This window comes from Engystomops pustulosus, chromosome 2 (genome assembly GCF_040894005.1).
Source record: "Engystomops pustulosus chromosome 2, aEngPut4.maternal, whole genome shotgun sequence".
Classification (NCBI taxonomy): domain Eukaryota; kingdom Metazoa; phylum Chordata; class Amphibia; order Anura; family Leptodactylidae; genus Engystomops; species Engystomops pustulosus.
Genome location: NC_092412.1, coordinates 29,817,818 through 29,845,559, shown reverse-complemented (window position 1 = coordinate 29,845,559; position 27,742 = coordinate 29,817,818). Strand labels below are relative to the sequence as shown.

Genomic DNA, 27,742 nt, shown 5'->3' with positions numbered 1-27,742 from the left:
CAGAGCAAATAAATCAGTCACAAGGATTAGGCGGAATTGTCATCAATCCCAGGAATCAGGATGCACTCACAAAATGAGGGAGACTGCCGCCTGCTTAGTCCCAAAACATGACACTTATCTAAGGTGTAGCCTGCTCTACCCACCCAGGCTCTGGCCTAGGTGCAGACAGTGCCTCCTCCTACCGCCAGGACTTTGTGGAATGTCTTCTCATGATACTGTACTAATGTTACTAAAATATCAATTCTCTCATCTTCTTGTACTATGACAAGCACGTTGGTCTACTCGGTTGTTTTATATGTATTGCCATTTTATGTCGCAATTGCAATTTTCCCAATAACCATTTAGAGTGACCACCATTCTGGCCTACACACCCTGATAGATGTGTCACCTGGTCCCTTAGGTCCAAACTGGTGTAGATTGCCCTTCATCTACAAAGAGGCCAGAGCCTCTTAGTAGATAGAGGTGCCATAGTGCCAGCGTGAAGGGGTGGGGGGTGGGGATTTTAGGACTGGTGTTAGTCTAGTCTTATTAATCCCCCCCCACCCCCGGTCCTCAGCAGAACCCCAAATATTGTCCCAGGAACAAGGCCTCCATAACAGCTTCAGACATAGGGCCCCCATAACAAAGACATAGGGGCACATTGATCATTGGCTGGCGCAGTCTAAAGCGCTATTCTACACCAGACCTGACCTGGCGTAAAGGAGCCCCTGCGGTGCGGGGTATAATGCTGCCCTCTCCCCCCCCCCCTCCCCGGTGTATCAATGAGAAGGCTTCGCCCTCCTGATAACTCTGGGCGACTACCAGCACATCCATGCCCTGCAGCGCATCCATGCCCTGCGCCGCAGGGTTCTTTTACGCCAGGTCATAGCTGGTGTAGAATAGCGCCATAGCCTGCGCCTGAACAGGTGTAGGCTATAGGCAGTGCTCAGACGTGGGGTAGTAACACCCAGCGCTGGCCCGCTGCCGCTCCCCTCCTGTCTGGCTTAGAGGGGCGCACAGAGAGTGGGAATTGAGACTAAACCTCATGTTGTACACCTGGTTTTTGTACAGCCCCATGATGCCTTATACACCTCAGTGTAAAAACCGTGCAAGCATAATGAATGTTCTATAACAGTGGTGGCGAACCTATAGCACCTGTACCAGAGGTGGCACTCAGAGCCCTTTCTGTGGGCACTCAGGCCATCGTCCCAGGTGTTGACAGAACTGCATTATCTCTGGAAGTTATCCTGCTGGACCTATCATTCTTCCTGTGATCCTGGAGATAGGCTACAATGAGAGTCTGAATTTGTCCTTCTTTCAACTGTATTGTTCGCCTCAGGGGGCCGATACGACTGAATGATGTGGAAGAACAGGTAGCAATAAGTTACAGCTTAAAATGCCATGTTGGCACTTAACGGTAATAAAGTGGTTTTTGGTTTTCAGTTTGGGCACTCGGTCTCTAGGTTCGCCATCACTGTTCTATAACATGGCAGAATATGGATGATGAATGACTCACAGGCCTCTATCCAACACACTATAAATTAGGAGTATCCCATACCTGGCGTATGCTGCAGGTGTGGGTGGGAAGAGGCAGGGCGAGGTATGTCATACATGGGTGACCCTATTGTGTCGTTACCTGAAAGAACAAGTTTACTACACAATTGACTGTAAAGTTATTATCTCAAGCCGTGCCCATGTCTCCCACAGGAAAAAATGACACCACCTAATAATGAGGGACATTAGAGAAGAAATTCAGGGAGTAAAGATTGTTCTAAGACATTCTCAATGAAGAGTGACCTTTAACAAAGTCTGTATGAATAGGGGATGAGCTGCAATACCTGACATGGCCCATACACAAGAGTGGCGCTGTGTCCAATGACCCAAAAGATTTAAAAAAATTCTATTTGAATGAATTTCAAATCAACTGTTTGAAGAGAGCACAGCATTCTGGGAAACTCCGCTTCCTGCCAAGCACAGCCCCATACATTCTATTCTTCCTTATGATATAAATCCTAATAAACTTCTGGTAATGAATCCTACATGTACAGGTAGTGGAACCTGTCATAGAAAACTACAAAGTGTGAATTAGCATTCAGGAAAGGGACCCTTCTTCTTGTGATCTCTGAGGGTCTCTACGATCAGACTCCTACTTATTAATATGGAACGACCCCTTTATCTAAATAGCTACATAAATGTAAGGCCAAGTATTCTCTCTAATAAGTTGCTGTTGTTGGATCTATTCTTCTAAACATTTGTATCTCAATTTAATACCTCTGAATGGGTAAGAGCTTCCTGACTTTGGTAGGTCGTACATGCAACCTGTATGCCAGTGTATGTATTAGGTATGTATGTGTTCATAGGCCATGGGACCACTAAACCATTGGGCTTTATAGGGCTTTAGGGTCCAATTTAAACATATGTTGCTCACCTGAGACATCTGGGTATAAACGTGCCATGCATGGACTCATTTGGGTCCATGTGCAGCCTTAGGCGCATGCGCAGTGCACCATGTGAAGCTGAGGGACGTACACCTTGCTTCACTACACAGTTGGCCAAAATCCCGCACCTGCGTAGTGAAACGAGGTGTACTCTATGTGGACCCATATCGGTGGACTTACAGCACCAAATATGTTTGAGACCCTCAATCCCAGCTTTATTAAATGGGTTATCCTAAGCTTAGAAGTTATCCCCTATCCACAGTACAGACGGTAACAAGGTGATAATTGAGGGTCTGCTGCTGGGACCTCAACTGTTCACTGGATTTGTAATCTGTTGAACAGGGGTCCAGTTCACACTAATGGGAAGAGGGGCAGGAGCATGCACCCTGCTGGTCCATTCTATTCTCTGGGAGTGCTGGAGATAACAGATCGCTGTGCTTGGGCCATTCAGTGAGTCCATCCTGCTACTCTATCCATAAGTGATTGTGGGGTTCCCAGCATTAGGACCCTCACTAATCAACGTGTTAGTCCCTATCCAGTGGATAGAGGATAACATCTAAACTTGGGTCAGCCACTTAAAGGCATGCTAGTGGTCCCAAATGAGCAGAAGGAACCCCGAAAATAAATCCAGCCTTTCAATCCAAACAGTTGTCATGGAGATAAGTGATGGGTAATGTAATGGGTAACCAAAATTAGTACAAAAATAACATTATCTGTAAACAGCATTTTATGTACATGTATATAGGGACACAAGTATATGTAGAAGCAGTTATAATGGGGGAAGGGATTTTTGTACACCCTCTTGTCACCCATCCCATTCTGCTATGGCTGGTAACACACATCATACAATAGAAAAGAAATAGCAAATGTAGAATCCACTCTGCATTCTGCAGTTATCTGATGTATTCACAGATATAGCAGAGCTGAAATTGTGCCGACTCAGCTGTTTCTGTGCTACGATGCAGCCTTAATCACAACTACACCATGTGATGTCAGGTCTTACTATACCATCACTCTACATCTATAAAATGATAACCCACACACACCAAAAATAACATTTACAATTTAAAAATTATTCCAAAAATGTTTTATTTCCCATGACAAAATATATCACAAAAGATAAACTGTGTCACTCAATGTCTTGTGCTTCTGTCCATTAATATATCCTATAAACTTCTGCAACCCCCCCCCCCTCTTTCCCATCAGCAAGTACCCCATATCCTTGCAAAGGCTTCAAGTAATATCATCTCCCTCCATACACATTAACATAAATAGACTTATTGCATTGCAAGTAAATTTTTTTTTACCTTCAAACAAAAGATCCCACAATGTAGCTTCAAAATAATTTACATTTTAAGTTAAAAAACACTCCTGCGCCATCAAGATGATCTATAAATATTTCCCACATAAAACGTCAATTTTGGCAGAAAATAATTATTAGAAATATAACTAAATAAAATTGCTACATACACCATGGTTAAGAACAGTAACTGACATAATCATGAAAAAGTAAAATACAAGTGTTAACAAAATAGTTAACGAAATTTCTTGTCAAGAAAAATTAAAAAAATTAACATTGATGGGGATGGTGCATGTTAAAATATAACTGTAAAAAAATTAATAAAAATATCACCCTCTTTGAGAATCGTACAGGTATAAGTCTTAAGACCGATACTGTAATCGTGAAGAATTCATAAAAAAATTTTTGTAGTGTGGTCTTTTTCCCACCCCAGCTCTAAACCCAACAGGGTAATAAAGCAGATGATGTCTGATGAGGCTCAAAGTTTGAGTAGAACTTAGGTCAAGAAGTCTTCTTCAGCTCTCGAACCACCCAGCAAGATCCGAGATGGTCCGATGCTCCTCACCGGAGGCTTTCACAGTTTCACAAGCAGTGCAGTAATGTTCATCCCAAAAAGAAGTCACGTGGACATCGTACCGCTTCTTCCACGTGAAATACCTCCTGTACATGTGAGTGTTTTTGTCAAGGAATCTCAAGTACATGGCCAACTTTTTGGGACTTGAGAAGTCATCCACATGGATGAAAGAGTTCCGGGGAATAAACATCTCATAGTTGTATCGACTTGGACCCATGACTATAGGAACAACGCCGGATTTAAACGCGTTCCGCCATAATTTTTCGGTGATATAATCCGTGTGTAGCGAATTTTCAAAAGCAAGATAAAACTTGTATTCAGACACGGTCTTCACGATATTATCATGCTTCAGATCCATCCCATACCTCCCATAAATGTCAATGTCAATATACTCCCTAAGCTGGTTGTAATACTGAACCCGCTCGTGGTCCTCACTCCAGTTACTAATCACCCATGCCACTAGTTTTCTTTTTCGTGGCAGAAATATTTTGGCACGTTTTTTGGAAAATAAATAGCCGTACGGCACAAAAATATCTGAGTCTACTCTGTAGGACATGGTCCAGTTAAATACACCGTCTAAGGTGGTCAACCAGGGAGAATGAGAAGGTGACTCAAAGTTCATCCAGATCCACTTTTGGGAAGCCGGACGCTTGGTTAGTGGAAAGTCACCGTATTCACCAATGTCTCTATGGTGATATAAAATGGCATCGGCTTCCTGGTAAAGACTCCTGTTAGTAGTCAAGTGGCAGTCGGAGATGTTGAAGAGGATGTGGCAATCTCCAAGTCGCTTTCTCTTGCCGAACGGCTCGTACCAGATTAGGACTGTGACTTGTTTTGGCTGGGAAGGATTTCTCCATAGTAATGAGAAGTTTGTGGGGTTGTAGAGGAAGTCTTGGGTGCAGACATAGACTAACAATAAGGTGCAGGTCAAGGTGGCGGCAAGAATCTGAGACTTGAGAGTCCTCCAGCGCCCTCTGCGGCAAGGTCTCCATCCTCGTAGTTGTTCGAAAGACAACAAACTTTCTCCTCTCATGCTGACTTACTTGCCTAGAGCGTGACTTGACGTCCTGGGTCTTACAAGAGCCACCACAATGCTAATCGTGTCCTGTTTCAAGTGTCTCTCATTCCTGTAAAACTTGTGCGTCTGGAATGAAGCTGTCCTTGAATGGTCGCCTCTTTCCAGAATGCCTCCAGGTCCGAGAGGAAGTTTTAGAAAAGCTGAGAGAATGTGAATGAGTTCATGTGCGTCCCATCAGCATGCAAGTCCTGACACTTGTTACGAGTCGTATTGTGCACCTCCATGAGGCGGCTGTTTGTTATATCCATGCACGGGCTGAAAATTTCCATGAGGTGAAGGATGAGGAACTCACCAAGTGAGTAGCGATAGAAGGTGAACCTCAAGACGGCGAGAGCAGTCAGCTTCCTTATTCCAGAGCGATGAAACGAGACGTGCTTTATGTGATTTCCATGCTGGGATTCTTCTCCTTCTCGCTGAGCTTGCACAACCCTTAGGCAGACGTCTTCATCAGGGTTGTGATTTGTTCTTCTCCTTTAAGTGCACTTTTCTCAGCGTCTTCCACTTTCTATCTGTGTCACAGCCGTCCCCCCTTGCATTGGTTGATCAGAAGGAATCTCTCGCAGTCTTGTGCAGCCCAGAAGAGCAGCTCCACACAAGCAGCACCGCAGCAGCTCCCTACTCCATCCACATCATCAGTCAGTCACACCTCCAGTGATGTCATCTGTCACTCAGGAAGTTCCCAGAGAAACCTGAGATGGACTTGTAGGGTGACAGTCCTTTCCTTTAAGTTAACCCATTGTGTCCACTGCTCCATGGCTAAATTAACCCTTTCCTTGTCACTATGAATTTTTTATTTTTTTCTTCCGATCTGTAACGCAGCAGCAGTGCCATCACAGTGCCAGCAGAGGGGTGTAGAAGACACCCTGGCGGAATGTAATAATAGCCTAAATATTTAACCCTTTCGCAGACGGAAATGCGAGGCACCATGATCTTATGAAAAATTGCATTTACGATGAAGGAAAAACGCTTATATTGGGAGCATGAATATAAGATGTTGAGTTAATTGAATTAATGATTTTAATTAAATAGGGTGTAATGCTTCATTTTCTCAGTGGGGGCGCTGAAGAGCAATCAAAATTGCAATTACTGTAATACAGGCACTCCCCGGGTTACATACAAGATAGGTTCTGTAGATTTGTTCTTAAGTTGAGTTTCTATGTAAGTCGGAACGTATAGTTTATTATTGTAACTCCAGTCAAAATTTTTTTGGTCTCTGTGACAATTGGATTTTAAAAATGTTGGATTGTCATAAGAACCAGAATTAACAATAAATCTTAATTGCAGACACCTTTGATAACTGTTCTAGCTGTTTACTGTAGCCTAGGACTAAAGTACAGTAAATTACCAACATCCATACATATTTTGTCTTGTATTTCAAAAATTCAGTGTCCTGAATGTAAAGAAATCATAATTTTTGGATAAGGGATATCAATCGCACTTGATATGCCCAACACTTGTACCCGGATCCTCGGAGAAGTTCCTAAGAAGTCGCCACAAAATGCCGAATAAATCAAGATTACTTATAAATTAAAATAAAATAGATGAAATCCTTATTACAATCCGTTTTATGTTGTGTCTGTTGATGAGTAATAGCTTAAAATAGGAAAAAGGGAACTATTATGTCATGTTATACAGCTGCGTGTGATCCATAAGTACTATAAATGTATATCTATAGAGGAAACCTCCGTAGTGTCATATGATCATTACTATTGTGTCATGGAACCCATATTAAGAAAGACTCTGGAAAAGCTCAGCATGGGACAATGAATTCTTAAAAGGGTAGGTGTCACAGAATACAGAACCACAGTGATGTCACAGTACAGGGATAATACACACAGTGATGTCACAGTACAGGGATAATACACGCAGTGATGTCACAGTACAGAGATAATATACTCAGTCATGTCACTGTACAGGGATAATACATATAGTGATGTCACAGTACGGGGATAATACATATAGTGATGTCACAGTACAGGGATAATACACATTGTGATGCTACAGTACAGGGATCATACACACAGTGATGTAACAGTACAGAGATAATACACACAGTGATGTCACAGTACAGGGATAATACACACAGTGATGTCACAGTACAGGGATAATACACACAGTGATGTCACAGTACAGGGATAATACACGCAGTGATGTCACAGTACAGAGATAATATACTCAGTCATGTCACTGTACTGGGATAATACATATAGTGATGTCACAGTACGGGGATAATACATATAGTGATGTCACAGTACAGGGATAATACACATTGGGGCAAATTTACTTACCCGGCCCATTCGCGATCGAGCGGCGCGTTCTCTGCTCTGGATTCGGGTCCGGCCGGGATTCATGAAGGCAGTTCCTCCGCCGTCCACCAGGTGGCGCTGCTGCGCTGAAAATCATCTCCACGCGCCGGAATGCACCACCTCGGACCAGGTGAAGGTAAGCGGTCACCAAGCGACACTTTTTCGGTTTTTAAATGCGGCGGTTTTTCCGAATACGTCGGGTTTTCGTTCGGCCACGCCCCCCGATTTCCGTCGCGCGCATGCCGGCGCCGATGCGCCACAATCCGATCGCGTGCGACACAATCCCGGGGCAATTCAGGTACAATCGGCGCAAATCGGAAATATTCGGGTAACACGTCGGGAAAACGCGATTCGGGCCCTTAGTAAATGACCCCCATTGTGATGCTACAGTACAGGGATCATACACACAGTGATGTAACAGTACAGAGATAATACACACAGTGATGTCACAGTACAGGGATAATACACACAGTGATGTCACAGTACAGGGTTAATACACACAGTGATGGCACAGTAGAGGAATAATACACTCAGTGATGTCACAGTACAGGGATATACACACAGTAATGTCAGAGTACAGGGATAATACACACAGTGATGTCACAGTACAGGGATATACACACAGTAATGTCAGAGTACAGGGATAATACACACAGTGATGTCACAGTACAGGGATAAGACACACAGTGATGTCACTGCGCAGGGATAATACACACTGTGATGTCACAGTACAGGGATAATACACACAGTGATGTCACAGTACAGGGATAATACACACAGTGATGTCACAGTACAGGGATAATACACACAGTGATGTCACAGTACAGAGATAATACACACAGTGATGTCAGAGTACAGGGATAATACACACAGTGATGTCACAGTACAGAGATAATACACACAGTGATGTCACAGTACAGGGATAAGACACACAGTGATGTCACAGCGCAGAGATAATACACACTGTGATGTCACAGTACAGGGATAATACACACAGTGATGTCACAGTACAGGGATAATACACACTGTGATGTCACAGTAAAGGGATAATACACACAGTGATATCACAGTACAGAGATACTACACACAGTGATGTCACAGTACAGGGATAATACACACAGTGATGTCACAGTACAGGGATAATACACACTGTGATGTCACAGTACAGGTATAATACACACAGTGATGTCACAGTACAGGAATAATACACACAGTGATGTCACAATACAGGGATAATACACACAGTGATGTCACTGTACAGGGATAATACACACAGTGATGACAGAGTACAGGGATAATACACACAGTGATGTCACAGTACAGGGATAATACACTCAGTGATGTCACAGTACAGGGATAATACATATAGTGATGTCACTGTACAGGGATAATACACACAGTGATGACAGAGTACAGGGATAATACACACAGTGATGTCACAGTACAGGGATAATACACTCAGTGATGTCACAGTACAGGGATAATACACTCAGTGATGTCACAGTACAGGGATAATACATATAGTGATGTCACAGTACAGGGATAAAACACACAGTGATGTCACAGTACATGGATAATACACACAGTGATGTCACAGTACAGAGATAATACACACAGAGATGTCAGAGTACAGGAATAATACACACAGAGATGTCAGAGTACAGGAATAATACACACAGTGATGTCACAGTACAGAGATAATACACACAGTGATGTCACAGCGCAGGGATAATACACACTGTGATGTCACAGTACAGGGATAATACACACAGTGATGTCACAGTACAGGGATAATACACACTGTGATGTCACAGTACAGGGATAATACACACAGTAATGTCACAGCACAGGGATAATACATGCAGTGATGTCACAGTACAGGGATAATACACACAGTGATGTCACAGTATAGGGATAATACACACAGTGATGACAGAGTACAGGGATAATACACACAGTGATGTCACAGTACAGGGATAATACACTCAGTGATGTCACAGTACAGGGATAATACATATAGTTATGTCACAGTACAGGGATAATACACACAGTGATGTCACAGTACATGGATAATACACACAGTGATGTCACAGTGCAGGGATAACACACACAGTGATGTCACAGTACAGGAATAATACACACAGTGATGTCACAGTACATCGCTAAAACACACAGTGATGTCACAGCACAGGGATAATACACACAGTAATGTCACAGTACAGGGATAATACACACAGTGATGACAGAGTACAGGGATAATACACACAGTGATGTCACAGTACAGGGATAATACACACAGTGATGTCAGAGTACAGGGATAATACACACAGTGATGTCACAGTACATGGATAATACACACAGTGAAGTCACAGTACAGGGATAACACACACAGTGATGTCCCAGTACAGAGATAATACACACAGTGATGTCACAGTACAGGGATAATACACACAGTGATGTCACAGTACAGGGATAATACACACAGTCATATCACAGTACGGGGATAATACACACAGTAATATCACAGTACGGGGATAATACACACAGTGATGCCACAGTACAGGATAATACACACAGTGATGTCACAGTACAGGGATAATACACACTGTGATGTCACATGACAGGGATAATAAACACAGTGATGTCACGGTACAGGGATAATTCACACAGTGATGTCACAGTACAGGGATAATACACACAGTGATGTTACAGTACAGGGATAATAAACACAGTGATGTCACAGTACAGGGATAATATACACTGTGATGTCACAGTACAGGGATAATACACATAGTTGTCACAGTGCAGAGATAATACACACAGTGATGTCACAGTACAGAGATGATACTCACAGTGATGTCACAGTACAGGGATAATGCACACAGTGATGTCACAGTACAGGGATAATACACACAGTGATATCACAGTACAGGGATAATACACACAGTGATATCACAGTACAGGGATAATACACACAGTGATGTCACAGTACAGGGATAATACACACAGTGATGTCAGAGTACAGGGGTAATACACACAGTGATGTCACAGTACAGGGATAATACACACAGTGATGTTACAGTACAGGGATAATACACTCAGTGATGTCACAGTACAGGTATAATACATATAGTGATGTCACAGTACAGGGATAATACACACAGTGATGTCACAGTACAGGGATAATACACACAGTGATGTCACAGTACAGGGATAATGTACACAGCGATGTCAGAACACGTTTAAGTTACTCATCACTATCTGAACCTCACTAAGATATTAGAGGAATAATCCCCTTTAGTGCAGGGCACTGAGCTGCTATACTGGACATGGCCCATGGTGGCGCTGTTTCTGAGTGAATAGCAAAACCTTCTTCTCTTACACATCCACTTAATCTACTTTTTTATGGGTTATTTTAAAACAGCGATAAACTCATATGTGGAAAGAGAATCCTATATAAAATGGATCTGTTCCTAGAATAAAGTCATTTCCCCTTGAATAAAGTGGCATAAAATTGTTTTCATCACTAGAAAAAAATGATTTCTCTAACATTGTGAAATTGTGCTGTAACAGAATTTCATCTACGAATAATAGCAATCTGGTTCTCCAGTAAAATTCACATCCAGTATAACCAGATGAGACAGGCAGGGGTTGGGATAAGAAGAGCTGGGGGCTTAGTCTGGCTCCCCCAGTCCCCCTACAGGATATCGGACCCTGTGCAGTCCCTAAAACTCAGACTAATTTAAAGGCATATTTAAAGGGGTACTGTCACCTATCCTGAAATGTGTCTTTTAAGTATGTACTTGCATATTGCTTATACAATAACAATTCTGTTACACTTCAAATTCTTATATACAGGCAGTCCCCGGGTTACATACAAGATAGGGTCTGTAGGTTTGTTCTTAAGTTGAATTTGTATGTAAGTCGGAACTGTATATTTTATCATTGTAACCCCAACCAAATTTCTTTTGGTCTCTGTAACAATTGGATTTTAAAAATATTGGGTTGTCATAAGAACCAGGATTAACAATAAATCTTCATTACAGACACCTGTGATACCTGTTATAGCTGATTATTGTAGCCTAAGGCTAAAGTACAGTAAAATACCAAAATCCGTTTGTAACTAGGGGTCGTCTATAAGTCGGGTGTTCTTAAGTAGGGGACTGCCTGTATAATATATTTTCTTAGAATTCCCCATTGGTCCATTCCCTCTATTATTCCTCCTGGTAATATATTTTCAGGACAATTAGAACTACATTGGTTCGAACCCCATACAAATCTCTTGAATAATTTAGCTTCATGGAAGTTGATCTTGGATTATTCTCTCATTTCTAATACTGGTAAATGGAACATACAACTGACCATCTCCATGATGTAAGATAAAAATAGGTTCATAAGACTAGGGCCTCCATGGTCCAGTTCATCTGCCCAAATGCCTGTAGGATTAGGGTCCACATGAGCAATGCTATGCAACCCCTTAGACAGAAAGCTTTGTTGGATTGTCTGTCATATTAGTTCCGAGAGGCTAGTCTCAGGACAATGGGTAGGTAAGGGTTGGTGCCACTCTGACAACTCAGTCCTCAATAGTAATCAACAGTATGTGTGTCTTTAAGACTCACATGCCACTGATTACTCGGTGCGGCCTCTTGGTGTCATTCAGGCAGCGCTGTCAACAAAGCATTGTCAGAGCCTGTATCATAGAGAGACAAGCAGAACCGAGCTTGCGGGGCAAAGGAGACAGTTGCAGGTAGCGCTTCTAGGTAAGTATTTTATTATTTTTATATTTACTGGGGGTGCTACATTACTGATGGGGAGCTTTAGTCCTGTACTACATTACTGGGGTCCAGTACTACATTAATGGGGCTTGGTACTGTGCCACATTACAAGGGGGTCCTGTACAAATGTATTGTGTGGGGGGAGTTTTGTGCTATATAACTAAGGGGGGCCCTGTACTATGTTTCTAGGTGTGTCTTGTGTTACATAACTGGGGGGGGGGGGGTTCCTATACTACATTATTAGGGCAAAGTAGGTAGTTGCCCTAGTGTCCTGTGCTATATTACAAAGGGGACCCTGTGCTATATTACTTGGGTGGGAGGGACCTGTCCTTTGTTATATAACTGGAGCCCTGTGCTATATTACTACGGGAGTCCTCTGCTATATTGCTAAAAGGGGGGTCCTGTATTATATTACTAGGGATAGGTATGTGCTAAATTAATGGGGGGTCCTGTGCTCTATTACTAGGAGGGATTGTGTACTATATTACATATATTACATTGCTTTGGAAGGTACAATGCTACATTATTATGGGGGTCCTGTGCTACGTCAGTATAGGGTAATGCTGAACTACATTGCTATGGGGGTGCTGTCCTATATTACTATGGGGGATGCTTTGCGAAGTAAATTAATGAGGAGTGTTGAATATGGATTAATCTAGGAGAAGCTATACTGTGAAACAGTCTGAGGGGTCAGAGTGTATTAAATGTATATGTGGGGGCGACACAGTTTTGCGGGGTGAATATTACTAAGAGGGTGTTATTGAGGACACTATACAGACTGTGATGTTTTTAGAGACGCTGTGCGGAGATGTGCTCCATAGGCTGAAGTCACTTAGGTGGCAAATTCTGCACTGATAAAAAGTCACACTGTACTGTGCCTGATGGAGAAAGATTGTTACTTGTGAGGAGTCCTCTAGGAAGAAGACCAGGAAGCACAAGGCCGTATTTGAGCAGTCAGTAAAGTCTGTATCTGCCTGATGGCAGCTCTTGTGTGCAATACATTTATAGTTTGTGTATTTATGTGTGAATATTTACTGCTGATATATATTTATGTGTGCATTATATTCTTTGCCGGAATATATTTCTATATGTGTGGGATGTATTTATGTCTGCTGTATATTCATCATTGGTAAATGCTTATAAAGCATGTGCAGCACATATATATATATATATATATATATATATATATATATATATATATATCTGTGTGTGTTTAGGTATAATCATTAATGGTATGTATTTATGTGCTACATTCATTACAGTTCATGTGTTGTATACTCATTTCAGGTATATATTTATATGTAGCATATTTTCACTGAAGGTACATAGTTTTATGTATACTACATTTACTATTGGTAGTCCTTAATTGTTTATTAGCCATAGAAGCTGGTCTTTTTCTTTCTTACATTTTTTCTATGATTTTTCAGTGTCCATATGGTGGTGGTGGGGGAGCCCAATTTTCACTTGCCAGGAGCATTCATGAGTTTTTGGAACCAATGACTCTGTTCATAGGCACTTGTGATGAAAGAGGAGGCCACTGGTTGGCTGAAGCGGAAGTGATGAAGAAGGAAAATCGGGATAATTACCCTTTTCTGGAAAACCTAGTGCTAGTGAATCAGTCCCATAACAAAAAGAACTACCATATCTACTCAAGTATAAGCCTAGTTTTTCAGCACAAAAAATGTGCTGAAAACCCAAATTTGGCTTATACTTGAGTAAAAAAATATAGGTTTTACCAGGTTTTTGTGGTAAAATTAGGGACCTCGGCTTATACTTGTATCGGCTTATACTCGAGTATATATGTTATATTGTTTCCTTCACCTGTTAGCAAACATTATGGCCAATTTTTGTATACCATGGATTATCGACTGATTAATAATTACAAGTAATTTAGTTTTGTAAAGTAATAAACTAGTAATTTCTACAAGAGACATTGTGATGCTAGAATGAGGAATTTGTATAATGTCAAGAAGTAATAGTCTAGGAGTTCAAAGTACAAGAACAGAGATAGAGCAACTCTAGTGAAAACTCTTGAACATTGAAAAAATCAGGGTGAGCCGCATTATATATTTCATTTTTACCTTGCTTGTTGTCCTCCTATCTATAGGCAGCAAGTTATAGACAGGTAGCCTGTTATAAAGCAGAAGGAACTGAGAAGATTGCATATAGTGTCCTATCTGCAGGCAGTATGTTATAGAGCAGGAGGAGCTGAGCAGATTGTACATAGTGTCCTATATGCAGGCAGCATGTTATAGAGCAGTAGGAGCTGAGAAGATTGTACATAGTGTCCTATCTGCAGGCAGCAAGTTATAGAGCAGCAGGAGCTAAGCAGATTGTACATAGTGTCCTATCTACAGGTAGCATGTTATAGAGCAGGAGGAGCTGAGAAGATTGTACATAGTGTCCTATCTGCAGGCTGCATGTTATAGAGCAGAGGAGCTGAGCAGATTGTATATAGTGTCCTATCTGCAGGCAGCATGTTATAGAGCAGGGGGAGCTGAGAAGATTGTATATAGTGTCCTATCGGCAGGTAGCCTGTTATAGAGCAGGAGGAGCTGAGCAGATTGTACATTTTGTCCTATCGGTAGGTAGCATGTTATAGAGCAGGAGGAGCTGAGCAGATTGTACATAGTGTCCTATCTACAGGTAGCATGTTATAGAGCAGGAGGAGCTGAGAAAATTGTACATAGTGTCCTATCTGCTGGCAGCCTGTTATAGAGCAGGAGGAGCTGAGAAGATTGTACATAGTGTCCTATTTGTAGGCAGCAAGTTATAGAGCAGGAGGAGCTGAGCAGATTGTACATAGTGTCCTATCTGCAGGTAGCATGTTATAGAGCAGGAGGAGCTGTGTAGATTGTACATAGTGGCCTATCTTCAGGCAGCATGTTATAGAGCAGTAGGAGCTGAGCAGATTGTACATAGTGTCCTATCTACAGTCTGCATGTTATAGAGCAGGAGGAGCTGAGCAGATTGTACATAGTGTCCTATCTGCAGGCAGAATGTTATAGAGCAGGAGGAGCTGAGCAGATTGTACATAGTGTCCTATCTACAGTCTGCATGTTATAGAGCAGGAGGAGCTGAGCAGATTGTACATAGTGTCCTATCTACAGTCTGCATGTTATAGAGCAGGAGGAGCTGAGCATATTGTACATAGTGTCCTATCTGCAGGTAGCATGTTATAGAGCAGGAGGAGCTGTATAGATTGTACATAGTGTCCTATCTTCAGGCAGCATGTTATAGAGCAGGAGGAGCTGAGCAGATTGTACATAGTGTCCTATCTGCAGGCAGAATGTTATAGAGCAGGAGGAGCTGAGCAGATTGTACATAGTGTCCTATCTACAGTCTGCAAGTTATAGAGCAGGAGTAGCTGAGCAGATTATACATAGTGTCCTATCTACAGTCCGCAAGTTATAGAGCAGGAGGAGCTGAGCAGAATAATGACAAAGCCTGACAATTCAAGAATGGAAAATTGTATACAATAAATAGAGCTAAAAATGTAGTAGAGAGAAAATAAGTTCAAAGATATATTATCTATGTGTGAGATTTGAGTTATGTTTGGTTATACTTTCTGGATCTATTATGTATGTATGTTAATTTCAGTATCCATTGGGGTGATCCTGCAAAATCTCCCCTCTCTGCTGTCTTATTAAAAACTGTAGATAAATAGGAAATGCACAACAAATGTTGATGGTTTTCTTTTAGCTCTTTTGTGTTTTTAGGTCAGTGTCTCTTGCTGAATGCTGTATTCTCGCTGTATATTGCTTTTTGTTCCCACAAGCTACTGTACAGGGCTTACATATGCCAGAAAATCCTTATCCTTACTAGCAGAGTGAATAGAAAAGAAGCCACCAAACACGCTTGTTATAAAAGTTTTAACAAAAAATGTGAAGGAGATGTGCAAGTTTATTGCTGCATGAGAATATAGTGTGTAAAATAAATCAATTTGGTTGTTCATTGAAGCTGTCAGCAACTCCATACTCCTCACCTCCCGTATTCTCGCCCGCAGTACTGCCCTGGTGGGATCAGGCATCTCGCTGCGGTGAAGATATGTAAACTTACGTAGAGAGAGATTGTGGTGGTATATTGAGCAGGTAGAATAGAGGGTCTATTGGAGCTGAGAATGCTAGAAAGTCCTTGAAGGGGGTTTCCCACGAAGAAAAGTTAGCCTCTATCCATTGCACAAGGCCTAACTTGCTGATCAGTGGGGGTCTGAGTGCTGAGACCCCCACAGATCACGAAAACGAGGGGTCCAATGGGGTCCCATGTACCTCCGTCAGCGAACCTGCGCTCGGTGATCTCCGTCGGCTCCATAGAGATTAATGGAGCAGAACGGTCCAGTCCGACGGACACCTCATCTTCGTGATCTGTGGGGGTCTCGGCACTGAGAGCCCACTGATCAGCGAGTTAGGCCCTATCCCGTGGATAGGGCCAAACTTATCTTTGTGGTAAAACCCCTTTAAGCTGGTCCCTCACTACCTCTCAGAATGGCTGTATTAATGCGGACGACCAAAATATATGCTGGAGTGTGCCCCCTGTGGTGCCTATTGATGTTTTGGATGCATATCACCATATACAGCTCCATGTTTCTTGTGTTATTGGACGTCCTATAATGTCTTCCCATTTGGCCATGTAGGTATGGTGGGAAAGGGCTTCCGGGTCGGGATTTAGCAGGATGAGATAGATTTCAGATATAAGCCCCGATGTGTGTGTACTGGTCTTACATAGGTATTCTAATGGCATGGGCTTCGATACCCAGGGGCGTAAATTGAGGGGGTGCAGAGGTTGCGGTTGCATTAGGGCCCAAGAGGTTCAGGGGGCCCTTATGGTAGCACTTTCCCATATGAGAAGACTATTATTATAAACCACACATTATAGTCGGGGGCCTGGCACAGACTTTGCACTGGGGCCCATCAGCTTCTAGTTACGCCACTGTCAATAACGTATTCCGAATTCCCGAAAGCTTTTAGTAACTGTCTGATCTGTAGGTAATGATACTGGGAGGATTGCGGGATATCAACAACTGGAAGGGCAGGATGGTTCAGAACGTGTGATCCACTATGTCCATGTATCTATACAACCATTTGGAGTGCCAGTGCTTCACTGTTGTTCCTGTCAGTGTATGTGGCAGATACGGTGTCTATAGGAATGATTGCATAGGGGAGCTTAAAGATCTTTTTTAACCCTTGCTTCCAAAAATCTGTTGCTGTAATTTTCTTAACCCAATCCTACTGGTGCCATGAGTAGTGAGTGAAGTAATGTAGAGAGGTTTGACGTACCACTGTTTGACCACTTGGACCATTGCATCCTAAAGGTGATTTTTTTTTAATGTTGTCCACCCTCATCGGACTCCCCACTACTATCAAGGGCTCCACTTTATGTCATTGGCAAGGGCTCTGCCATCTTTATCTCTGTATCAGTTGTCTTGCTACTAAGAGGGACAGACTAAGGTGTCATATTACATAGAAGATCTATGGAGAGGGGAGGGGGAGGAGTGAGTGACAGCAGCTAAGTATCCACCAATTAACTTAGAGATGACTGCAAATTCCCAGACAGAGACTGTAGAGATGAGAGCAGCTAGAAGAGGAAGACCACAAGCCACAAAAACAGTGGTACACACTGGGCTAGCCATTTCTGCTAAGTTTGTTTCAAGGTGACTAAGGGTTGGCTGTATACTTAAAGGAACTGCTGGTAGTGACTCTTATGGGGTTATTTATCTTAGAATTTTCTCTTCTTTTTCTTTTATTTTTGCAACTTTTGTTTGGCACATTAGATATATTTGTGCCCAAATTTGCAACTTATCCACTCACCTAGCAAAGCTACCCACGAAAGAATTTTTCGGTGTGGCTCCTGATATATCTTTAAAAACCAGATGTAAATATATGAAAGTCACAATTTTGGCACAAAAAAGTCACAAATAAACTTCAGTCCTGACCAGGCGTTGGAAAAAAGAAATTGCAGAAGAGTTTGAGACTTTTGTGTGACCTTTTTCAGCTGCCGGATACATCAACCTCTAAGATAAATCAAACAAAACCTGGAAAAAACAAGAAAAGACACACACAAATGTCCTGATTAAGATTAATGACCCCCTTAGACTCTCTATTCCCAATCCTGTAGACATGCGATGACTTCTGCTCCATATATACAAATATTTTTTGAGATCATAATAATTACATCACTTCAGACCATGGGTCGGGAAGTAAGACGCTTACAGAGACTGCCAATTAAGGCCACCGTGTAGGCGTGTGGAGTCTTATAGCCATGGATGCTCCACTAGGGGGATTCTGGGAAAATAAGTAAAGTTTTCCAGGATGGGATAAGGAGAACCACGCCTCCTTTAGCTACCTTGTAAGGCAGCTCCCTTGACATCAAGCACGACCTACAAGAGGAGACCCAAACAGGTCGAAACAGTGCTGTCTACAGTTCCTGTTCCTTCTGGAATAGATATACTGGTTTGGTTTTAATTCCGCATCATGTCATAAGGCCTCTTGTAGGACATTACATTTTTAGGTGTTTCAATGAGACCTCTTAGGAATCCTCGTCGCTTTGTTATACTACAAACAAGCTTGAGTTTCGTGTTCTTGATAGTTTCCTACAACAGTTTGTTCTGATGGGATCAGAATTCCCTTTAAACTGTGTTTTGTCTTCTGCTGTAGGTGTAGGGATGAATAGAGAGATCTTCCGTGTGCGGCTGGAGATCATGCAAAGCATGACAGGATGTGGGCCTGCCGTCATATACATCTATGAAGTATGATCAGATAAGCGCCCTTCCTTTCCATACTATCATACAGTGCATGTCATCACACAATGTAGGGGAATATATTAGCAGCTGTACACCAGAATAAAAAGCCTCATTTGTGGGAAAAATTGGCCACTTTTGGACTAGGCTGTTTTGTGGGAGAGAGGAGATCTACCATGATCAAACATATTTACATGAGTTAATGAAAGCTTACATCTATGACTGTTTTTTGAAGGCCGAGGTCCTCGTTAACAGAACTTGTCTATTCACAGAATAGGGGATAAAATGCAGATCATTGAGCTCTGCCCACTAAGACCTACAACAACTAAGAGAACAGGGGTCTAGTGTCGGACTGGGATTCCTTAGCCTCATTAGATACAATGGGGCAGATTTACTTACCCGGTCCATTCGCGATCCAGCGGCGCGTTCTCTGCGGTGGATTCGGGTCTTCCGGCGATTCACTAAGGCAGTTCCTCCGACGTCTATCAGATGCCGCTGCTGCGCTGATGTTCCCTGAGGCCCGCCGGAATGCACCATTCTATACCTGGTGAAGGTAAGCGCGTGTCCCGCGACACTTTTTTTTTTTTAAATTCGGCGGTTTTTCCGAATCCGTCGGGTTATCATTCGGTCATGCCCCCCGATTTCCGTCGCGTGCATGTCGACGCCGATGCGCCACAATCCGATCCCGTGCACCAAAAACCCGGGGAAATACCGGGAAAATCGGAAAGATTCGGGTAACACGTCGGGAAAACGCAAATCGGGCCCTTAGTAAATGACCCCCAATGGGAGAGATTCGTTACGCCTTAGAAACACCAGTCTTAAATAATTCCCCCAATGATTCTGGAGAACATCTATCAGTCCCTAGCAAATAGACCTTAATAGTCTCCAATTTGTCCTTTTCTGGACCTTCAGCTTTTCCTTACTGAAGGATCCTCTGGTACACTTTTGGGCCACTCTTACACTAAGCGGTCATGCTGGCTCTAAATTTAGAAAGCCAGAGGTAGTTGAGTACAGAGTTCAGCTGAGGAAGTACCATAAAGTAGAATGAAGTGGTAGTGCATCTACAAGTCTGTTTCACTTGAGATAGTGGAATTGGGGCCTCCTCTCATTTGATTTGCAGGAGTCCTAAAAGTGGGACTATTCTGCAAAGTATCCCTTACTTAAAGGAAACCTACCACTGCTCGCATGATGAAATCATGCGAGCAGACCACCCTGTAGGCTACTTAATGATGATAATGGCACATAGTTTAGTTAGGCTCGGCGAACTTTAATTTAGCTAAAAAAAATATTTTCTTACATATGTAAATGAGCCCTCTGGTGCTACCCTATGTCATCTTCGGGCTGGCGATGTTTAATTATTCCCGCCTCCTTCATATTACCCGTCCTCCTTCAGGTGCCGAGAGCCGTGATGTCACCAAGCTCTCGGCACCTATCGCCGGGCGGCTGTGCGAGAGTTAGTATCTGGGCACGCGCGATAAGTGCCGAGAGCTTGGTGACATCACGGCTCTCGGCACCTGAAGGAGGACGGGTAATATGAAGGAGGAGGGAATAATTAAACATCGCCAGCCCGAAGATGACGTAGGGTAGCACCGGAGGGCTCATTTACATATGTAAGAAAATAGTTTTTTTTAGCTAAACTAAAGTTCGCCGAGCCTAACTGAACTATGTGCCAGTATCAGCATTAAGTAGCCTACCGGGTGGTCTGCTGTGGTAGGTTTCCTTTAAGTGTCTAAAAGGATGAATACATAGGGTAGAATCACTGGGAACTCCTTTTCTAAGACCTCAGTATGAAGAACGTCCATTCTGTAGTGCTTGATGACACTATTTGCTCTATCACAGGAGACTTCAATGCTCATACAGTCAGTCCCCGGGTTACATACAAGATAGGGTCTGTAGGTTTGTTCTTAAGTTGAATTTTTATGTAAGTCAGAAATGTATATTTTATCATTGTGATCCCAGCCAGAACTTTTTTGGTCTCTGTGACAATTGGATTTTAAAAATGTTGGGTTGTCATAAAAATCAAGATTAACAATAAATCTTCATTACAGACACCTGTGATAACTGTTACAGCTGTTTATTGTAGCCTAGGTCTAAAGTACAATAAATTACTAATATCCAGTGGTCCGTTTGTAACTAGGGGTCGTATGTAAGTCAAGTGTTCTTAAGTAGGGGACCGCCTGTACACTGAAGAGGAACTAAAGGGACACCTTCTGGTGTTTAAGATTGAAATTGTGAATATTATACCGCAAAACATTTGCTAACAACTATTTACTTTCTAAACCTGTAGTAATATTTTTAGAACACCTAAAAGAACTTGGTATTTGAAGGTGCAGAATTGTCTTGAGAGCTAGAAGACGCAGAGACTATGTAATCTTATCAGCAGAACCTGAAGTATTCCCTGATTAAGGATGGTATTCAATAGGGCTTTTGAAAAAAAAGGTGAGTACAAGTCAAGAACAAACAGTATGTGGTAAAACCTTCAGGTAGGGCTTCTGTAAAGAAAGGGCTTATCTGAAACTACTGGAGTTCTAAGAAAGGAACGTTCAATGTAACTCTAACAAGTGGTAAACCGTGGAGTGTAGGGCCATGTACAAGGAATCAAGAGAAGACCCAAGTTAAAGGGGACCTTTCACCATTTTCACTGAACCAAACTCTATTCATCCTATAATAGGTTCCACTCTTGTGATTCTCGATTTGATGGAATTTTCTCTCAAGTCCTTAACATCCACAAGAAATCAATATAATTATGTTTGGATATCTCCTGTCAGATGTATGGAGACAAGCTCCCATCTCCAGCTCAGGACAGTAGAGAACCAAATAATTATCGTTTCAGTTAACTCCACCCATCTGACAGGTAAAAGGTTCCTGTCACATAATTAGAACAAAGGAAATCAGGGCTTAGCATTGACTTGTATTAGCCGTATATATGGGGCTTCATTTGAGGTGGGCAAGGGTGGGAAGGGAAGCTCCACCATGGACTGGAGGAACCATAGGTCTTCTATCTTTGGACTCCCAAAGAGGCTAAGATGCAGTGAAGGAGGTGGAGCAGCTCCACCAAGCAGTCAGGCAACCCCGCCTCCTAATTGCCATTTGCTCTGCCTACTCCACCTCCTGCTGTCATCTGCCACTTATCACCCCTGCCTCCACTCACCATTGTCACTCACTGATAGTTCAAAGATCTTGCACACTGTGCATGTGCGAGATCTTCAAACAGCAGGAGAATGACATCGGCAAGATATACTGTGGGTGGTTTTATGGGCGTTCATGAGGTTACAGGTTCACTTTAATTTAATACATCTACTAAATACATAAATTTCTTCGATTGGAAGTTATTAAAAAAATGTACCTGTCTGAAGATAATGGGACTCGTTTACTGATGGTCGCGGATCACACTTTCGTTGGACTGTTTGCCTGTCCAACTGTTTTGGGATTTGCGCAGCTTTGACAGGTATTTAACAGGGGTTTGCGTTGGGATTGCGTCACATGCCATCGGACTATGGTGCAGCTGCGCTGATTTTAATGCGACAGAAATGGGGGGACAGGCCGTCTGATCCGACTGATTCGGACTGAGAGCAGGATTTAAGATTCAAATTCAAAAGGTGAACTCCGTCGGACCTGAGCAGGGAAGCGACACATGCAGGATATCGGTCACAAGATCTTAGTGAATCGCGACACAGTGCATTATCGTCGGACAATGCACTTTGTGTGAACTTCGTGGGACAGGTAAGTAAATGAGACCAAATGTCCCATAAATGTAGCCATATTGTCTCTTAAAAACAAGATAGTTGTCCTTGGATACGACCACCACCACACCCTGGCAGTGGTGGCCAGGTATGCGCTATTGAGGTACTAACCATCTGGATTTGGCGTTCATTACCACAGGTGGCTGTGGGACATGCAGTATCTCCCAGCCATTTCATATGCTTTAACATTTTTTTTGTTGTATAATCACTCCAGCAGCAGTGGTTGTATCCAAAGACAGCTGTCCTTCATTTCTTAAGAATTTATGCGAAATTATCTTCACACAGATACATGTTTTAATAGAATCCAATTAAAGAAATGTATGTATATGGCAGATACATTTAATTAAATGTGAATGCGTAGACAGGAACTTGATATTTAACCATTTAAATGTATGTATATGGCAGATAAATTTAATTAAATGTGAATGTGCAGACAGGAACTTGATATTATAACCCTTTAACTTTTCAAATTCTTCGATTTAATTTTAGGGGGTCCAAAGACTTATCTGACCTTCAAAAGTATTGATCTGGAGCCCTATTTTTCACCCATGATCTATCCCGCACCATCGTCTAACCCAAAAGAGATGGAAACTTTTGTGTAATAGCAGGTACAATACCCACCCATGTTCTAACAAGGTTTTAATAAAACAGATCTGACACTTAGTAAAAAATGGAATTTAATCATGAGGTGGGAGCTTAGTGAGAATTTAGGCTGTGCTTCAAAAAAACAATTTACTGCCCTCTAAATTTTGAGAAATGGGTTAAAGTTAATAAGTTTAGGAGTATAGCAGAAGACTCATCACAGTCATAAATTCCAGATCAAGCATAGTTGAAGCAAAACCTAGAATACATAAGAGGTTATATTTTATAGGAGGAAAAAAACCTGCCAGGACTTGCCGGCAATTTATAAGCTGTAGATTTTTAATGTTTAAATAACGTTAATGTCTTGTAAATCTTGTGTCTCGCGGAGGTACTTGGCCCTGGGTGATAAACATGGATCTCACTCAGTTCCCCATAGAAGATGGATGGGCATGCTGGGTACGGACACTGAATTATGGATCCTTACATTTTCCTTCTCTTGGGGGTGACAAGGCTACATAGATATTAATATGTGGCTATGACTTTATTTAACTGAGAAGCTTGAAATGTAGAACAGTCCACGTTATGTATCCTGTATACCAGGGGTCGGAAACCTTTTGGCCCATATGTTAAAATGTAATTCCATGAGAGCCATACAATATGTTTAAAACTAAATACAAGCCAATGGGGCTCATTCACTAAGGGTCCGCGGAGCGCATTTTCGTCGGGTTTCCTGACGATTTCTGTTTTTCGCCGCATAAATCGGGGGGTGGGTTGTCGGACAACCCGACGGATTCGGACTACGCCCTGGATTTAACATTTAGAATTGTGTCGCAAGACACACACTTACAAGCACCGGGAAAAAGAAGGTGAACTCCGGCAGACCTCGGCAGGGAAGCGACGGATGCAGGAACTTAGGCGCATGAGCTTCTTGAATCACGCCGGACTTCATCTTCGTCAGACCGTTTGAATTGGGGATTGCGACAGGACCAGGTAAGTAAATTTGCCCCAATGTGTGCAAGTGCAAGTAATGAAATGTCCATCCATGGCCTCTCACTAATAAAATGTCCATCCGTGCCCCCTTATTAATAAAATGTCCATCCGTACCGCCTCACTAATGAAATGCCCAGCCGTGCCTCCTGAGTACTGACCCCTGGCATCCTCTTCACCCCGTCAGCTCCTCTTCTGTTTTTTGTGTTCTGCCCACTCATACACTATGACTTCATCAGGCCATGGCGTCATAGTTTGTGCACAGGCAGAGTACATAGATGTGCCTGTTCTGCCAGGAACCCCAAGAGCAGAAGAGGACTGCCAATGGTGAGTACTAATTTTACCTTCTTTTATATACTCTGGTATAAGCCGAGTGTGGCTTTTTCAGCACAAAAAATTGTGCTGAATAACTCGGCTTATACCCAAGTATATGCAAGCCAGATACAGCCATCAAAAGAGCCGCATCTGGCTTGTGAGTACTGAACCCTGCTGTGCAGGATACATGGGGTAAGCCTTGCGCCAAAAAATATTTTAGGCCAATGCCAGTGACGGCTTCCTGTATAAACCACCTTTGCGAATTCAGCACAAGTGCTTGGAAAGCAGAGGGTAATAGTCTGTAAAGCCAGATCACAGAAGGGCTACGGTAGCCCCTCAGGTTCATTAGCATAAATTTAAACATTGTTTTCAGTAGGTAGAAGGCCATGGATAACAAATATAAGACTGTAACCCCAGTTATGGTGAGTGGATCTATGAGTAAGTGTCCTAGGTTTATCATCATGGATTTTCATGGTAGATTTCTTTTGTGTTCACACCACTAGCTTTTTAGGCAGAGGCATTAAAATGTTCAATTTATAACTGAAACGGACAATTTTCAGACACTGTATATTGGAGTTTTCATTTACTACTCTCCAAGGTCTGCTACGCGCTCTCCATTTATAATGGGGTCACTAGTCGTCATCATTTAAGAAAGCATATAGCTAGTGACACAGTTTATAGGTGGCGCATACGTCTCTGTGTACGTAGAGCCCATTACTAAACTTTATGCAGCTAAACTAACATATTTGTGCTGTTAAACAATTTGCTGTCCTATGCAGCTATCTTGAGTGGGTATATTATGTGCAATATGTGTAATAATGCATATTAACAATTAAATATTTGTGCATTTCAATTGTTATTTATTGTAACTTGGTATTGTTGCAGGTTGTTCTTTGGCTAGCTCCCTGGAACTTTCCAAAAATTGGAGTGTATAAACATAGGCTCAGCACTAGGTTCTGGGTTCTTAGTCTACTGCTTCTATAGATGTGACAATGGCAAATTATGCTGCAGATCCCAAAGGAGATTCATCCCGGCCCTGCAGATCACTGCTCCAGGGCACAGGTCCTAAATAATAACACAAATGAAGATTCATTGAACCTCAGTTAGCCAAGACAAACAGCTGTTTGCATGCCCTCAGAGTTGAATGTTGCATAGCCTGTTATTGCTTCTGACCTATTTGGAAGACCTCCTAATAAAGGAACTGTAAGCTTTTGCATTATCTCCAATTGTTTTCAAGTGCTTGTCCCTGCCTAAGCTGTTAACATCATGGGCCTCCCCCTGTACCATCAGCCGAAACTTGTCACCTACACCAGGAATGCATCAGGAGGAATCTTAATACTATGCAGCCTCCCACTCTTCAGTGTTCTGGCCATAACGGGTGTGCAAGAGGTCTACACTAGGGATGAGCTACCATGTCATCCACAGCTTGCCCACAACCAAGGCAGCCACTCAATTCCTGGTCATATCATGCACTGCTGGCCCCATGTTGTAGCTGTTGCAGACCTCAAAAAAACTTCTATGAACTTGTTTCCACTTTCTGGTGACCTAGTTTGATTTCCAAGAAAATAAACATTCCAGATGAAAATTTTCCATTAGCAAAGACCATGACGGCCTTGGGAAACTAGGACATACTTGAGCTCTGCTGCAGTTATACTACTAATGCATATTGCTTGTTAGTCACCTCCAGTGCTGAGATATCATGTGGATTTATCCAGCAGAGAATGTGGGCAAACAGCATGTGCCCGAAAGCCTTCATAGCGTGTTCAAAAAGCCTGTAACCTCAAAAATATTATGCGCCTAGTTATGCTTAGCGTAAAAGAATGACGGTAGATGAAGCGTGATGGAGGTAGGATGATGTTCCTCCATGCCAGCTGTAGGTGACCACAATCAGCTACCAAAAGTTTACAAACTTTCATGATCCCTGGTCCCGAGTAAACACACCCCTTAATAATATTATGCCCTCCTTAATATTGGAATCTTAGCAAATCTCTTACATTTATCTGCAGCCATGGCAGTACTGTGAGCGCGGAGCCTGATGCAGGTGGGCGGAGAGCGGGCATGACTGGCTGGACTAGGAAGGGGCTATAAACTTGGGTTGAGCTTATTGGGGGAGGAAATGCAGTGTGAGGTGATAGGGGGTTTAAAATGGGGGGAGGAGTTAGTGGGCTTATAAGGGCTGGCAGGAAGGGCAAGCCTCATTCTGGCCAGAAAAAATTTTGGACCGCCCACCATCCCTTAGTTTTTTGTTGTATAGGGAGGCGTATGCGTTTTTTGGGAGAAGGGATACACGTAGTTTAAAAAGCTAATTGTCAGGAGGGGTAGGATAGGAGTAGTTAGGATGCCAGTTGTGAGGTGGCGGGTTCTTGGCAATATCCAGTTAGTGCATTTAAATTTCGGTGGTTATGCAATTTAACCACTATAATTGTTTGAGAACAATAACTGTTTTTCCCCCGGGGGGCTTTACCGGGAGGAAGGTGGTGTTTTAGTCTCCAATGGTTGGTCTAGGGCCACACCTTTGTTCGCCACTGAGCTAGGAGGTTGGCGGCAAGTGGAGCTGGGGGTGTGATTCTCGTGCGCTGAGCGTGCAATTTTGGTTTCTGGAGACTATAACTTATACTGTAAGTTTTTGCGTTTAGCCTGGAAGGCACACGATTTTAGTGATGTTACCAAGAGCTCAGCCATCATTATTTGGTTGTTATTTATTTTATGACATTTGTGTAACTGTATTTTTTCTATTTCAGATTGTATTCAACAATTGTTAATAAAGCTGTGACCATTCATCTTTCCAACAAAAAATTGTCTCTGTGTTTTTATTAGGTAGATGGGTGGTTAGGCTAGAAGTGTATGGTTTTTTCCCAGCCCTGGATCTCAGTCATTGCTGGGTCATGAGACTGGAAGTATATAATATCATATAGCAAATAATAACAAT

At 42.5% G+C, this 27,742-nt stretch overlaps 2 protein-coding genes across 2 annotated transcripts in view; both read right to left on the bottom strand.

The window, feature by feature from the left end:
- PIWIL4 (piwi like RNA-mediated gene silencing 4) overlaps positions 1-27,742 on the bottom strand; it is a 149,503-nt gene that overhangs the window by 118,933 nt on the left and 2,828 nt on the right. The window lies entirely within an intron of this gene.
- FUT4 (fucosyltransferase 4) lies at positions 3,522-6,027 on the bottom strand. Its single transcript, XM_072134142.1, has one exon. The coding sequence runs from the start codon at positions 5,322-5,324 to the stop codon at positions 4,233-4,235; it is 1,092 nt and encodes a 363-aa protein (XP_071990243.1). The 5' UTR covers positions 5,325-6,027; the 3' UTR covers positions 3,522-4,232.